The 16,936-nt window shown below is 48.1% G+C and overlaps 1 protein-coding gene across 1 annotated transcript; it reads left to right on the plus strand.

Moving 5' to 3' along the window:
• Positions 1-8,525: 8,525 nt before the first annotated feature.
• On the plus strand, positions 8,526-15,931 carry BTG4 (BTG anti-proliferation factor 4). The gene is made up of 5 exons (XM_069617306.1): positions 8,526-8,599; positions 10,123-10,360; positions 13,928-14,065; positions 14,478-14,685; positions 15,398-15,931. The coding sequence occupies exons 2-5, from the start codon at positions 10,188-10,190 to the stop codon at positions 15,581-15,583; spliced, it is 705 nt and encodes a 234-aa protein (XP_069473407.1). The 5' UTR covers positions 8,526-8,599; positions 10,123-10,187; the 3' UTR covers positions 15,584-15,931.
• Positions 15,932-16,936: the final 1,005 nt, after the last annotated feature.

The raw sequence follows: 16,936 nt of genomic DNA on the forward strand, positions 1-16,936 counted from the left end.
CTTTAGGCTGGGGTTCAGTGATGACTCTGCAGGATTCATCACAACATGTTAAGGGAGACCTGAGAAGAGAGGGAGGAGGCTATCCTACCCTTATCCCAAACCGCACAAAGGATCAAAGAAAATATGACTGTGGTCCGGGAGATAGTCCATAACCACTTAGCCAACGTCCAACAACATCAGAAGGCCCAATATGATAAAGGATCTGTCACTCATACTTTTACCATTGGATAGAAGGTCCTAGTACTCCTACCAACATCTGAACTTAAGATGTTGTCTTGCTGGCACGGACCATATGAAGTGTTAGAGCAGACTGGCCCTTGCAACAATCGTATTTGCCAACCTGAGAGGAGTTAGAAAACTCAACAATACCATGTGACCCTCTTAAATAATGGAAAGAGGACCCAGCAGAATCCTCCTCTGTGGTAATGGTCAGCCTCCTATCCAAAGAGACCGATGGATTCAATTTAATACCCACAATACCTTTCCCATTAAGGAAACCGAGCTTCGGTATGTTGAATTCACTAGTGAGTATGAACATACATTTATTTCCTCATCAGAGCTGCTCAAATTTATGAGAAGTAATCAGAACTGCACAGACCATGGGAGTCCCAAAGTTACAAATGTGTTCTGTACTAATAAAATGAAACTTACATGTATTATCCATGCAAGGGGCAAAACACATTCTGTGCTCACCTAAGATTATGCATAACTGGTTGTAACAGCGCCTTGATACCTCCGGGTTTAGTGCGCTTTATAAATGAAAAACAAATAAATATGGGAGATCAAAGTACATACACATGGCCCAGGAACACTTCTGATGGGGCTCATTCGGGCAGTAAGCAGGTGGCGCTGAGAGTAGTTGTTCCCACTACCCCAAAGGGGCGAAGCACCTTAGCAGGCCTTCTGGATCAAAGAAGAAAGCAGGGGTCTGACGGGACAGCAGAGGGCAAAGGGTGCCAAAACCTCCCAAAGCGTCTCTGGCAGTTTCACAAGTCTGTTTCTTCGTGTAGGAGACTTGGCTCCTTCTGTAGTTCGGTGAGAACTCAGGTGATCAACCCGGAATGGCTGCAGAGCCCCTTCTCTTATACAAGATTAGCTTTGCGCCATAATAAAGGACTTCCAATAGAAGATCTGCTCTCTTGCAGGTATCCCAGACGTGGACCAATCACGGCCCATGGTGGTCTCAGTCATTCAGGCACTCCAGACATCATGGCACCAGCAGTGTGGATTGGAACTGGACAGTTCCAGCCCTTTTCCTGTGCACACACACGTGACAGGCAGAAGCCTGCAAAAGAGATAGGTTTTCGCAGGAGGCTGCATGCCCAAATAAGGAAAACCTGGGTTACTCGACCTGGGTGAAGGCAAGGGACAAAATGGCCATGGCACAGAACAAAAGACTTTGTGGTTCGGACATTTTCGGACCTGGCCACATTCTTGTGGTAAACGCAGTTTAACTCAGTAAAAAGAAGTCAAATATTATAAAAAGTAACCGCTGCCACAAGCACGTCCCGGGCACACTTGTACAATCACCAAAAAATCCTTTGATGGTGTCTATGGTCATAAAACAAAAAGGGACCCCAGCGCACAGTACTGGACGGTACATTGTGCACTGTTAAACAGTTACCAAGAAATTGCAGCATAGTCAAAGACTAAGGGAAACTGTTTCCCAGTATTGACAGTCTGAAGGATGTGTCAGTTTCCCCATAACCAAATGACAAAAAGCCCAGGGGAGCGCAGCTGAAGGCTGTGCTACAATGGCAATAGTCAGGTTAGGATAGCCACACAAAAGCAACAAGTTTGTGTTGTCCATAAATGGAGGGAAAATGGCGCATGAATGAAATCTTTGCTAACAATAGGGCATGGAATAAGGAGTGGTTCATCTGTAAATTCGAGTTCTCTTCCTCCCAGCAATCACTTACAATGAAGATTCCAGAATATGGCATTGTTTGATCTGGTCTGTTGGGGGCTGTGACTTCATTCAATAGAGTGCCACTTGAGTAGTTCACAGGCACTGTGACATCAACAGTCAAACATGGTAACTGGACAAATAAAAGAACCATCACAAAACATCACCTTTGAAGGTGTGCTTCAGAAAAGTCTAGAATGCAATCGTGGATAGCTGTAGTCCGTAAGCTAGCTCAGCGAGTTAAGTACTTGCTGCTGAAACCTGGCAAGAGTGACTTAGCCTTTTCTCCTTTAAATATATGGGATTGCTTCAGGGCAACTCATATCATCAGCAAACTTGCAACGACTTTACCTTGTATAGTTTACATCTAGGTTTCAGCATAACATGGCAGCATATATATAATCCTATATGTAGAAAGGCTGATAACAGTACACTTATTCATTGCACACTTAGGACATCTATGCATGCTGTAACATTGGGATGCAGAATTACGAGTCCCAGAATAGAAAGTGGTGCTGGCTCAGAATTCAGGACTGGATAATGAGGAGTGCCAATGACAAGGGTCCACCTGATGATTAGTCCTTTATTCAATATGAATACCACGAATCGCACTACTTTAGCATGTAAGCCAACATTATGCATTTCATTCTAAAGACGCTAGACCAGTTCTGATTTTAACTGCATTTTGGGGCGTATAGTCCCGGATTTCCCCCACTATAATAAACAGGACTACAAGTCCAAGAATTCAAATTTAAAACCAGGACTGGTCTAGCACCTGGAATGGATAATGTTGGCATGTATGCTTTAGTTGCAATGTGGAACTTGTACCCATTCCCTGGCTGGCACGACTTTGAGTTTTGCATTTCCAGGTTATAGTTTTTATGGCGAAGGCTGGATCGTTTGGCTGATTTTTATATGTACAACGTCAAGTGTCTGCAAAGCACACTTAGACGGTCCAGAAGAAGAGTCTTGATTTTTTATTCTTTGCATTCGGGGATTTGTAGTTGTGCTTTCCCTGTTTTAAATTCAGAACTACGAGTCCCAGAATGCAAAGAAAACACAAGGCTAGGATAACCTAACATATGCACTCATGGATAGGCTAGCGTGACCCCTATGCTGTATAGGAGCATCATTTGGCTTCATGTCACGAGACACCGAGTTTCTACCCTAAACATCATTTTTTTGTTACAAAAATAGGCATCCTGGGATTTGCAGTCCTGATAGATGGAAACGATTGAAGTCAATCTAAAGTACTAGAATACATTGGTGTACTAAAAAAAAAAAAAACATAAGCCTGGAAACACGGTGTCCCTCCATCAAATGGAGTCACGTGCCTACACATGGAACACCCATTCTTCTGGGTATCACTAGTGCACAGAGGGCGATGCATAACTTATATTGTAACAAACTAAACAGCGGGAACAGCATAGCTCTCAGGTAAAACTACAAATACCAGAATGCAACAGACCAAAGCAAAATACCCCACTCAAGCTCCACCCAAGCAAGGACTACTGAGGTAGACTAATGCTCTGATTACTTACCGGTAATCTTCATTACTCCTAGTCCTACTCTTCCTCGTCACAGTACTTACTTCACGAGGCCCCTGCCTCCGACACAGGACCTTCTTCTATTTCTTTAAATTCCTATAACTCCTCCCCCACATCCACGTCACTCAGTTTCAAATTACCAAGCCAGAGCATGGGACCTTCCCCGCAGGGAGGGTGAGGAGGGTCGTCAGTACTGTGACGAGGAAGAGTAGGACTAGGAGTAATGAAGATTACCGGTAAGTAATCAGAGCATTACCTCCACGTCCACTCTTCCTCGTCCCAGTACTTACTTCATGAGGTATACCAAAGCAGCAACGGGGAAAAGGTCCCAATGAGAAACAGAGCTAAAAACAGTGCAGCAAACACACCCACAATAACTCTTAATTCACATCCCCACAGATAAAACTCCAACCACGAAGGAACTAACCCCCCCTCGAGTGGGAGAAACTCAACCCATAGCGGTTGATGGAAATCCCTAGACCAGCCAAGGCGGCAGCCATACAAATCTCTTGCAGAGGAAAAACCCTCCTTGCATCGGCCCAGGAAGCCGCCAAACCCCTGGCGGACCGCCCCTGATCGTGCGCAGGCACAGGCAGGCCAAAAGCCATATAGGCACTGGGATCACAACCCGGAACCATCGGAAAATGGAAAACCACAGATGCGTTTTGCCCAGCCCCAGCCGGACCACAAGCAATCAGAAGACTATCAGATTGGTGGGAAAAAGCAAACCTAGCCAAATACTCCAACACGTCCCGCCGGACATAATGTTAAGCCAAGCCACCTCCTCATGCATTCTAGGATCATGAAAGAAGTCAGGGAGAACCAGATCCTGAGAGGTATGAAAACCGAGATACAATTTAAGGGAGGAACTTCGGGCCACACCTCAGCAGCACCGAGTCTGGCAGCACCCTCAGGAAAGGAGGGTGACATAAGAGAGCCCCAATCTCCCCAAGCCTACGGGCAGAAGCGAAGGCAATAAGAAAAGCAGATTTCAGTGTAAGATGTTTGATATCAATCTCGGAAAAGGGCTCAAAAGGAGGCCCTTGAATGAACCGTAATACAAGAGGGAGATCCCAAGGGGGAAGCCCTTTATCAGAACACCTTCAGAGTGGAGGGTCTAAGAGCATCCATTATGTACTCAACTACAGGATCTGAGAACCCCCGAGATATCAACCTAGACTGAGCAATAGCCACACTGCCCATTGCATCCAGTGGAATTCCAACCGCAGATCCCCTTGAAGGGGACACGGCCACCTCAGAATCAGCCAAGGTTCCTAGGACCGAAGCTCCAACAGAGAGGGGAGCCAACTCCGGCGGGACCAGAACTGAGCTAACGACAACACAGTCACCCTGGACACTCTGATGCGCCAAACCATGCGGGGCAGAAGGGGAATAGGTGGAAAGGCATAAAGGAAAACCCCAATGCCACTGTACAGAGAGGGCGTCCATTCCCCAATCCCCCCGGCCTGAAACCGAGAGCAGAAGAGGCGAACTTCTGCTGAGGCCGGGGATGCAAACAGGTCTAGAACCGGGGACCCTAATCTGACAAGTCACTGCAAAGACCTGGGCCAACAGGACCAGTTCCGCTGAGGAGTGAAAACCAGCATCTGAGAAGATCCGCTTGAACATTGTCCACCCTTCTGATACGTGAGGCCACCAGAGACACCAGATGAGATTTCTCCCAGGTGCCTATCAGCGCTGCCAGAGCATGCAAGGAACAGCTGGAACCCCTTTTGCAGTTGACATATGCCAAGGCCGTCGTATTGTCCGATCAGATCAAAACCGCCGACCGTCCAGCAACTCCTTGTAGTACACCAGAGCTTGGACAATGGAACAACTCTTGCCAATTGGATGATCGCCGGCTCTCCCCAGATCACACAACCCTTGAGCTGAGAGGACCCCCAATGTAGACCCTTTCTGCTGGCGTTGGTAGTAAAAGAGGCCACAGGAGGATGGACCATGCACACCTCAGCCTGTAGACCTGAAACCCCCCGCTACCACAGCGGGGAGACTCGCAGCGCTGGGGACATCGAAAACACAACTACGAAAGCCGAGACGTCGGAAACCAGTGGGAGAGAGTATAAGACACCAGGGGACATAACTGAAGACAGGCTCAAGGAACCGAAAAAAGCAAGACGCCACGTGCCCCGTAACTTCAGCAACAGGCGAGCCGAGACACACTGCCTTCTGAGAACCCAGCGCAGACCAGCCAGCAAGCGCCCCCCCTGCACAACATCCAGAGTACACTCTCCCCAGACGTCCGGACAAGCAGTGCAGGGTCTTGAGACCCATAAGCAGTTGACACATCCTAGAAGGCATAGGGACCAGGAACACCCGCAAGTAGAAAACTTGACCCTGAACAGGGAGAGGAACGGGCAAGACGGTAACTACTTGGACCGTGAGCTGGGTACCAAAGTCCTAACCATGCAAACCTGGACAGGAGGAGACAAGAACTGCAACCGATACCCCCCTCCGGAAGGAGCCCATTACCCAGGAAGCCGAATCCCACCGGTCCCATACACCTCAGAGAAGATAGAGACGAGGAGCCAGGGAAAACCGCCAGTCACTGCACTTGCACCAGAGGAAAATCACAGGACGTTGAAGCATGCCTGCGCCACAATATAACAGCATGCTTGTCAGCCCACAAAAAGATCCGACTTATCAAAAGGAAGATACAGGACAGCCCAGAAGTCCAGCAGACCAGGGCCCCCCCAGCCGACAGAGGAGCCACCAGGCTGGTGTCAAAAGGGCAGAGTACTGTCACAAAGCAGGGCAAAGCAATCCATCCCGGATAGCAGACATCAAAGGCAACCCCCCACCTGTGGTATTCCTACACTGGAAAAACCCACTGAAGTGACATCCCCCTCCACCGGCACCAGGGGCTCTGAGAACACCTCTAAGCACAGACATGTGCCACCATGTGCCATATCACTTCCCACAAGTCTGAGAGGAGGCGTGAAAGCAACACGTCAGCACCGGAGGACCTAGGCCCTAAAAGAAGAGACACTGGGAACCATCTGAATGGCCATTACTTCCATGATGCATTTTCTATAATTCCATGCCGGACAAGGGAAAAGAAAATCATCTCCTTTGACCTTCCCTCGTGCAGTTCAGAGGAAGAGGACAGGACAAGGAGTCTGCGTCCATAGCTAGCACAGACCCAAACACACCACCAACTCGCCACATTACTGAGAGGTGGCTTGAGCCCTGTATCCAGTAGCTGGTAGCCCCAAGCTCTAAATCGTTCCAATGCATCCGTCTAGGAAGGATGAAATGCTGAGTCAGCACCGTAGAGACTCGAACCCAAAGTGTAGACTATGCCAGGCCGGTACCCTTCAGGCCGGTTTCAGACGCGTTCAAATCTGCGCCGTTTCACAGGCTGCACGCAAAGAATGCAGCCAACATCCGGTGCATCCTGGGCTGCGTGTGTCTGAGGAGCGGGTAGTATGTGACATGCCTGTGACAGAACAGAGCCCCAGCACTTTCAAAAACTCTCTGCCACTGTCACCCCACGACAAGAAGCAGAGAGGCCTCACAACAAAAAGGGAAGGCTAGGCCATACTGCCAAGTGCTTGCCATTATTTCCAATAAAGATGTGTATACAGAGCACGAGGAAACGGCATGTTGAAGGAGTCAAGATGGCCATACCAGCAGGAGAGGGGAAAAATATCAAGCACAGTCCTCCCCTCTCCTTACCTTCCCCCAGAGAATGCAGCTAACATCCGGTGCATCCTGTACTGTGTGTGTCTGAGGAGCGGGTCGTATGTGACATGCCTGCGACAGAACAGAGCCCCCGCACTTTCAAAGACTCTCTGCCACTGTCACCCCACGACAAGAAGCAGAGAGGCCACACAACAAAAGGGAAGGCTAGCCCATACTGCCAAGTGCTTGCCATCATTTCCAACAAAGATGTGTACTCAAAGCACGAGGAAACGGCATGTTGAAGGAGTCAAGATGGCCATACCAGCAGGAGAGGGGAAAAATATCAAGCACAGTCCTCCCCTCTCCTTACCTTCCCCCAGAGAATGCAGCTAACATCCGGTGCATCCTGTGCTATGTGTGTCTGAGGAGCGGGTGGTATGTGACATGCCTGCGACAGAACAGAGCCCCCGCACTTTCAAAGACTCTCTGCCACTGTCGCCCCACGACAAGAAGCAGAGAGGCCACACAACAAAAGGGAAGGCTAGCCCATACTGCCAAGTGCTTGCCATCATTTCCAATAAAGATGTGTACACAGAGCACGAGGAAATGGACTGTCGAATCAAGATGGCCAAAACAGGAGGAGAGGGGAAAAACATCAAGCCCAGTCCTCCCCTCTCCTTACCTTCCCCGGCCCATGCAGGACCCGGGACACAATGCTCACGCTGCGGTCCGGAGCCCAGCAAAGAACCGAGCGAGGCAATCCCGCTCAACTGTGACCCCAAGCCCCGCAGGTGGCCCAGGAGCAGCGCCGCACCTGAGGGAGCCGAGGGCCCCGCCACACAGCCCCCCCCCAGGGGGCCAGCAATCGGTGCTCCCCAGTGCCCCGCACCGGGAAGAAAAAGTCCAACCTGCCGGAGGCAGGAAAAATTAAACTGAGTGACGTGGATGTGGGGGAGGAGTTATAGGAATTTAAAGAAATAGAAGAAGGTCCTGTGTCGGAGGCAGGGGCCTCGTGAAGTAAGTACTGGGACGAGGAAGAGTGCACGTGGAGGTAATGCTTGACTTGGAAAAGGGTGTTGTAAGCAAAGGTCAGCTTGGCCAGCAGCATATCATTAGAATTACCCAACATCTCCATTTCAGGCCGATTTAGTGCTTCCAAGTCTCTCTTTGCATTTCTATTTGCAAGTTGCTTTTTCCTATTATAAATGCAGGACTACAGGTCCCAGAATGCAAAGAAAATAGACTAGGGGGGTATTTTACACAGACTATAGGGCAGAGTGTACCCAGTGAAGCTGCCCCGCCACTTGGAGAGGTGTTAGAAAGGAAACGTGCGCTATATCTATGCGTGTGAGGAGTTCTGGGGCGGGGCTATCAGTTCCATTCACTGCAAGGCCGCACACCTGTGCAGTAATTAGCACCAAACACGACGCACCGCGGCCGTTTATAAACGGCGTGATCTTGAGCGTAATATTCAGCGTGCAAGTGTTTGACCCGGTACCTGTAGGTAAGGGGTTGCGCACGAACCGCGTGAAAGAGCAGCTCGGTGGGTTTTAGGGCGGAAGACTGCATTGTTTGTGCGACTGGCGCGCGCTTCCATGAGTGTGTTAATTGGTTTAAAGCATTGCTCGTTTGTCCAGTTGTTCCGCTTGGCTAGAAGTCAGGGGGTGGTGTCCTTTGGCCTTGTTCCTTAGTAAACCAAGCTATTTGAGTGCCGTGGACCTTCAATAAACCAGCCCCTAAACGTCTCCTCCCTTAAATCACCCTCCTGCCCCCTTAGGCATTAAGACTGTGGCTTAAGTTGGTCGGGACTCTGTGCTTGTGCGTCCCGCCAGGGCACCTGAGTGGCTCCATGTCCTGCTTTCCTCCCACTAAAAGTGGGATAACTGGGGGGGGGGGTACAAGGGTGTTTGTCCCCCAACTTTCTTGGCACACCTTTTGTCCCCATTCATTTGGCAGGGGCTCCTTTCCTTTAGATGTCATGTGTTTCCCCCCCCCCCCCCAACATTTTCAGCAAAGTTACTCCACTCTTTGGGGGGGGGGGGTTGGCTATACTGCCCCCCCTCCATCACCACCTGTACATCTAATGCACTGCTGCCTTTCATGTAGGTAGGAGGACTTTGCCTCGTCACCATATTAGCAAGCCCACTTTTCTAATAAGAACACTGGCAACAAAATGGGTTACCCCACAAGAGGCCCTGGCTGCAGAGGCCTACCCGGAAATCTCCAAGTGTTCCCTATTGGCCAGTTCATCGGTGCCTTCAGGCTCATTGGCCAGACCATTTAGAGCTCCCTCCTTAGTCCCTGGAGATGAGCTGCCCCACATCAGGGGTCGAAGTGTACGAAAAGACGTAGTGGAACTATGTTCCCTACTGGGCTGCACCGCTCCCCACAGACCCCATCACTGTGCCCCTCCCATGCAAAATAAAACCCCCCAGAACACATGTGCCTGCTGTTTAAGGAAACTTCCTCTGCAGTGCACTGAAGTGCAAGTTCCAACGTCTTCCTACACTTTTATTTTAAAATGAAACCGTTCCGGAACGGTTTCTTTTTACTATAAAAGTATAGGAACGGTAAAAGTTAATTAAAAGTAGAGGAGCACCGCTCCCGCCCACTTCGACCACTGCCCCACATCATTTAAGCCCTGCCCCAAGTCGTTTGAGACTGTTCGCCTGTCGAACTAATACCCCCTCCAACGAATTATGCCTTAAAGCACTGGCTAACACGATTATCCTTGCACTGTGGGGGCATGGAGGCCTAAAGGGTGAGTGGCGCTCGTGGTAACTCAATGTAAAGGGGGTTGAACCTTTTAGTTTTGTTCCCAGAAAGTTTAAAAAAAAAAAGTCAAACAAAACCTCCTTTTCACTACATTAAGAAATGGATTAGTAACGCATAAACGTTATGAATGTTCTTCCAATACATGCGTGCGATGGGGGCCCGCTCTGTGTGTTTGAGAATTTTTAAAAAAAAAATCGTTACTTATGTTGTAACTTTGCCTCTAATCAATTATTATTTTTTTTTACCTTCTAGAGTTCGCAACCTGCTCCGAGGCCAGGCTTTTTTTTTCCTTTTTATTTTGGTTGCAAGAAAAAAAAATGAAGGACGAAATTGCTGCCACTGTGGTCTTTGTCACCAGGCTGGCTAAGAAACAGCAGCACATGAGCAAGCAGAAACTGGAGCAGTTCGCAGCTAAACTCACCACCATCCTCTTCGCCAAGTACCGAAACCACTGGTATCTGGAAAATCCGTCCAAAGGGCAAGCTTTCAGGTACAGCCGGGACTGGCAAGGACGCTTGGATGGGCTGGCCTCGTGGAGGCTACTGTGCTAATCCCGCTTTGATAAAGTAACTTGCGTTTCAAGGAGAGGAGAAATGGTTTCACATGTTGGTTAGGTAGCCATCTGTGCATGCATTCTGGGTCGAGGCTGCACCCGCCTCATGGGTGCAACAGTGATATTGGAGGTGGAAGTACCAGGCTAGTGCTTGATGGTAACGTGCCCAGCTTCTAGTTGATGGTGCTGGCCGAGGGGAGGTGGCAGTAACGGGCTAGTGCTTGATGATGGTAACGTGCCCAGCTTCTAGTTGTGTCCCCATGGACTACGGTGCTGGGTGAGGGATCATCTAAACCCTGAACAGGGGGTGGGGGGGGGGGGGGTTGATTGCTTGTGAGGGGATTGGTTAGGAAACTGAGCGTGGTTGGTTTAGAGGACCCCTGTTCCTAATACCTGCTGCCTGTCGCTGATCTTTCGTAATCCACGTGTAGGTTCTTTTATGTGGACCATGTCCTGGGTGTCGAGTTTTCTGTCTTCGGCAGTAAAGCATACCCACAGCAGCGTTCCAGTCCAGGGGTGACGGAGGCCATCGATTGGTCTTGGTGGTGGGAAAGACCAATGGGAAGAATTTGAAGGCAATTCTGGAATGTGAGCATGTTGAGGGGATTGCCAGCCTTGGGCACTCTCACTTCAAATGTGTGTGTGTGAACCCCCCCTTGACTCTGGGTGGATGGTTGAATGTGAAGTCACCACTAAGGTTTCAGCTCCTTCAGGCCTTGGTTGGGCAAACTACCCCTTTCCGAGCCCATGAACTGGGCAATTACTCTACTGTGGTTTTGCTCCATGAGGGTTACTTGGGAGGGTTTATGTTGACTAGGGTGGCTGGGTAACCAAGCTTGCATCCTTTGACGCCTGATAATATCCTGGTTTATCGGGGGAGCATCAGACTTGTTTTACCTCTTACTCAGGACGTTCAAATCTGCAAACATGGCAACCTACTGTACAAGAAACTTCCATTGGCCTGGTTATTAAACGTGGAATGGAGTTTGGTCTTAAAGACTGAACCCGAGATCTTGGTCTACTTGCTGCACTGGGTTCCAGCCAAATGTTTACCGGGGGTGTGGCAAATTCCTACATGGTGGCATCCAGCTTGGGCACCCCATTGTCAACTCTTAAGCAAATTTGTTCAATTACATGACCTCCTCTAATCCTACGAGAGCTGATTGGTCCTCTTTAGCTTGCATTGAACTGTTTCTTCACTGGTTATAAACTGCCACTTTGGTTGTAAGCAGTGTTTCCTCCTTTCCTTAGTAACTGGGCGTTTTTCTGGCCTACCCCTGGGTGTGATGTAGACTTTGCAGTATTTATTTCCTGAATGGGCTTTAAGGTGCATCACGGCTATATGTACCAGCTCTGAAATGGAACACTAGCTCCTCTGCCATCCTGACTCATTTGGAGGAAGGGGTGAGACGGGGAGCCCCAAGCTGGACATCCCCAGCTGCCGCCAATATGACACTATGGTGTGTGGCCGAGAGTGCATGGAGTAATAACCTCATGTGGTCAGGCGGGGACGTATTTCGGGTTGTCTGGCCAAATGTGCTGTTGCAGGGTACATTGGGGGCAGGGATAGTGTTTGGATGTGTCGGACTACCCCGCCCCTGCCTGACAAGGTCATCACTTTCCCCCCCATCACATGCACACAGGTAGTGTATGTCAGTTGTCTTCAATTTTGAATGGAATGGAGGAGTGGGGGGCACTGTTCCTATGATACAATGACAGCTGGAGGTATGTTTATTTGGTGTACAGTTGCCTGTGCCTAAGGTAGCAACTGTTGAGCTCCGCCCATCCAGTGTTCTCAGAGGCCTTTGATTGGTCAATCTTGTCCAATTGGTCTTCACTTGGGTGATGTTGGATGGCCGCACCAAATGCCAAGACTGATTTATTTCTGTTTGAAGCATTGGGCCCAGTTTTTGGAACTCTCATAACCCAGCTGGTGTGCTTTGCACCTTTTTGCAAGGTCTGACTTGCAATTTAATCTGAATTTGAGATCCTTGTGTAGAGGGTGGCACCATCTTATGGCCACCCCATACTTGGGCGAGAAACTGGCTGTTAATCCTAATAGCAATGAATTAAAAGGAGGGTGATCCCTAATGTATAACTGGAGGGTCTCTTCAAAACACAATTGAATTTGACTTTCAAATCATCACGTGACGCTGGCTGTCTCTTCATAATACTTAACGTTTGCTTTGCTTAGTCCCACAAACCCCTACATGCAGGGTTTTCCTAGAAAATGTATTCGCCAACCATTAAATTTCGGGAATGAAGCACTTCGAAGTTTAAAGAAAAATGCAACTTTACCTTTAGATTCTGATATAACACTTACCATAGCATTTTATGCTGCTTCATGTTCTGTCCTATGCAGACAGATGTCAACCGGTGGTTTTTTTTATAGTAATTTAAATTGATGGTGGTAGAAAAGGAACCCATTAATCAACTACAAACTGATTTCCAAGAAGGAGTCCCAGCTTTTTCCACATTTAGGGTATCGGCAGCGTCGCTTTCTGATGACCTAAAGAGGATTCCAGGAGGCACTCTTGAAACCAGCCCAAGGCATTTGTTCTGTGTCTGGAGGGCAACATCTTCAGTTTCCCCCTGGGAATACAGTGGAGCTTGGAGTCTTTATATTGAGACGTTTCAAGCCAGTTGGCACCCACACGCCCCCATGAACTGGCACTCCTGTCACTTGGAAGGCACTGGACTTCCAAGTATCTGGGTCTCACTTTGGTTTCTGAATCGGTAAACCTTTCTGACAAATTTATTAATCCAATAGACCTCACAATCTAGGTGTCAAAACGCCATATCTTCACAAAATGATTTGGCAGGTTCTAGGATTAGTCCTTCAGTTTGCAGCCAAAGGTGTCAAGAGGGATGTTGGCAGAAAACGAGCCCCTCCACTTGGGCTGAGATCATTTTTAAACTAATTTGATTATTCACAGATTAATGCCTGAATATTTTCAGCTAACCTAGAACTGTTATTTTTGTGGCCCAGTGTAAATTACACGCACTTGGTTACATTTTGATATGAACCCTAATCCCTTTACCCAAATATCTGCTCCTGTAACTTGACAGGTGGCTGATATAATGGTCAATTCAATGAGGCCTACTGGATTTTTAATGGGTACCATCTTGGTTTTGTCTGCTTGGGAACAACCGCACATTGATGTCATTGCTTTCTGGATTTAGTATTAAGAATTTCTAGAGTTAAAAAAAGGCACTTCCTTTTCCCTACTGCTTTTAGAAGCAGATGCCTCTTATTGGCAAACACAGCTGCTCAATTTACATTCCAGGCTCCAAGGACCTATTAAAGGTGCCTGGTAGGTTAATTGGCAGGCCATGCATTAGTTTCAGATCTGTCTTAATTTTTTTTCTTCCCCTATCAAATGCTACATTTTGTTTAAATGTCTAATTCCATTTTTTTAAGCAGGGCTTCTCTGAAAACCAAGACATTGGTTACTTGCGAACATATCCACATGGTGTCTTTACTGGAGTATGCTCTTAATGTAGGTGCATCCGTATTAACAAGCAGCAAGTGACCGATCACCTGTTGGAGCGTGCATGCGCTGAGAGCAACGTGGACTTCAAGCACCTCGGGCTGCCCACAGAGATGACCATATGGGTGGACCCCTTTGAAGTGTCCTGCAGGTGAGTGTTTGCTCCTGCTTGCTTTGTGTTAACCATTCTGCTTGCCTTGGCTGCTCCACCTTGGATCTAGACTTTGCAGGGTCTATATTGCAGGTTCTTTAGTTTGGTCCTTTAATAATAATTTTATATAGCACTGTGAACCCGTTATCTGAGGGCTGCTTATTACCCACGGTGTGTGTGCTCATTTATCGACCTCGGAAGGATGAAAGGCTGAGTTTGGCCCTGCCGGGATTCGAACCTGCGTTGGCAGGCTCTGCACAGATGTCAAAGCGAGCGCTCTACTCGCTGTGCCACTTGACCAGTTCTGGCCTTTGTGCCCAGAAGGTGCATGGTGGGAACTGGGCAAGACTGTGTACAGTGAATGAATTGTGTCCTATGTGTAATGGATCTGTCATGACTCATGAACCTCCAGGTATGGTGAGAAAAGTCGCCCTTTCACCGTTGCTCACTTTGATGGCAAGGTCAGCACCGACTTCTCGAAGTTTGAAGTCTCCAAGTGCATCAGCCTGGCTGTGGATAAAGCCACCTCTGATTATTCTGGGATCTCGTCTGATGAAGAGCCCGCAATCAAGGAACCGAAGACTATCCCTACTGTCAGCAACCCGAACAGCATCTACCAGGTGTGTAATCTTCTGCTCCATGACCATGCATGCAAAGCCAATGTACAGCCACTCTTTTATTCTTGATGGTCATTCAGAAACGTTTGAAGATGGTCCTCCAGTGTTGCAGCACAACTGTAGGTGTTGGTGAGCAGTCCCATAGGATGTTTATATTGGTGGCTATGTATTCCAGTGTCCAGGATAAACTTTCAATCTGATGCCCAAAAGCTAATTTTGCAATCAGATTGCCTGTAGAAGGTTGCTGTGGCCCCTTCCCCATTGAATGTGGGTGGGCAAAGGGCTTTTTACAGTCAAACAGCATTGTGATTTCTCTTGACCAGTATAGTCATAAATGCGAGGTAGTAAATTGCCACTGGAATGCATGGTCCAGTGGTCTTTTATCATACACTTTGATGGCACCTACCCTGCGTACTAACATTAGACACACATTGGACGTTGCTAATGCGGTTAGTTCAGGCCACTGTCGGGCATATAAAGAATTGGGCCTGAAGCATTTAGGGCCTTTAAAATCGTTGGGGTTTTCATGTGCAAATGTGAGGTTTGGCAAAGCTCATTCAGGCAGTATAGTTAATATTGAGGAATCATGGGAGTCGTAGTTCAAAGCCTCTGGAGAGCTGCATGTGGCAGACCCCTGAGCTACGGATGCTCTTCTGCCATGCTCGTGAGATCGACCTAATGCCTTCTAATGTGTGAACCTTGTACTGTCTTTTAGTCCTGCGATTACAACCACGGAAGCCCATCCTGGTCCCAGTTTTCTCGCAAGAAGATCCACCCGAGCGATGGATACCACAAGCAAGGCTTCTACCCTCCGTCCAAAGGCTTCAAGCCCTACCGTCCATCAGCGGCGTTTGCGGGGCCGCGTGTGGACCGCTACCACTGGGTGAACACTAAACGCTGAGCATGCATCTTTTTTATTTTAAATTGATTTTATCTATAAAAAGAAAATAGCACTTTTATATCGACATTTGTCACATAATGTATTTAACATATTGAATAATACTTTTATTAACTTTTATGTGTTTGTATTAACCATCGTGTGTGGTTTGCTAGAAGAAAGATTAAGATTAAATTACTTATTTTACTATATTAAATGGTTTGCTACTATCTTGTAACTTGCTGTTCAAATGATTTGTTAAATGAATAATGTTCATGTTCGCACCGTCCAAAGGAACTTGTAATCTGTTAAATTCGTCCTCCGTGAACATTTTTTGTATGAACTTTGGAATTAAACTTGTTTGTAGCAATTTTTGTGCCTTTTTTTTTTCATGCTTGTGTTTGTAGGGGGCTTATGGTGTACGTTCTTAGCAGGGTTTCTGAAGATCTACCCCCACCTCATCTGAGTGCTTTGACATTTCCCACCCCTTGTCCCCAGTGGAAGCTGCAGTGTCGGTTTTTAGCCCGGCCGCTACCCGACTCCTGCATAACTCATTCTGTTTGCAGTCCACGCAGGCACCTGTCGCAGATCCCAAGTCCTGTAAGTTTGACTGAAACCGTAGGTATATCTATTGGCCCAACTTTAGAAATGAACAACCTGGGATGGACTGGCCTATAGGGAACTTCAGAGATTTCCTAGTAGGCCTCTGCACACCGGGCCTCTTGTGTGGTATTTCCACATTTTCCCAATGGAAATGGGATGGCCTTGCTGAAAATGTGCAATAGGGGCCACTTTTGGTTCCCAGTACACCCCTGCTGACGACTCCCACCTACACATTCTAACAATAAATGCCACTGGGCCCTACTAGGTCATGTCTCACAATTTGGTTATCGTTCAATTGGTAAATCCCTTCACATGCACTGTTTATAGCACTTTGACCAATAGCACTTAATTGGCCAATAAGAAATTTATTCTGCCTTGGTCCTCAAAGAGGAATCTAGGTGTATGGCTGCCTGACCTGGTGTGCCATCTGCCTAGTGAAAACGACTGCCCTTAACACGGCAAGGCCAGCCTTGGGGCAGTGCTGCCTGGGGCACCATTAGTGCCGCACCAGCTCAAGGGTAGTCTTTCAAAGGCTCCCCTGAGCTGGCATGGTGGTGAAATTTAATGTGCCCCACTCTTGTGTTGGTGCCATGCTTCCCGGAACAGGTCGCATAAGCATAGGCTGCTGAAGGAATCGGCAAACCTATTACTTGCCTGCTATGGTACAGGGTGGTTTTCATTAGAATAGGGTGCTGATGCTTTTTGCATCGGCACGCTCGGAGTTAAAAAGAAATGGTGTCGCACTCGCAGCATTGAGCTGTGTGCACGGGGCAC

Source organism: Ambystoma mexicanum, chromosome 9 (genome assembly GCF_040938575.1).
Source record: "Ambystoma mexicanum isolate Mex_15411 chromosome 9, UKY_AmexF1_1, whole genome shotgun sequence".
Taxonomy (NCBI): Eukaryota; Metazoa; Chordata; class Amphibia; order Caudata; family Ambystomatidae; genus Ambystoma; species Ambystoma mexicanum.

Excerpts from the sequence above, each read along its gene's own strand:
- BTG4 (XM_069617306.1), top strand. The coding sequence starts at position 10,188 with ATGAAGGACGAAATTGCTGCCACTGTGGTCTTTGTCACCAGGCTGGCT. Across the intron at positions 10,361-13,927 it reads TCCAAAGGGCAAGCTTTCAG|GTGCATCCGTATTAACAAGC; the intron begins GTACAGCCGGGA and ends CTCTTAATGTAG. Across the intron at positions 14,686-15,397 it reads ACCCGAACAGCATCTACCAG|TCCTGCGATTACAACCACGG; the intron begins GTGTGTAATCTT and ends ACTGTCTTTTAG.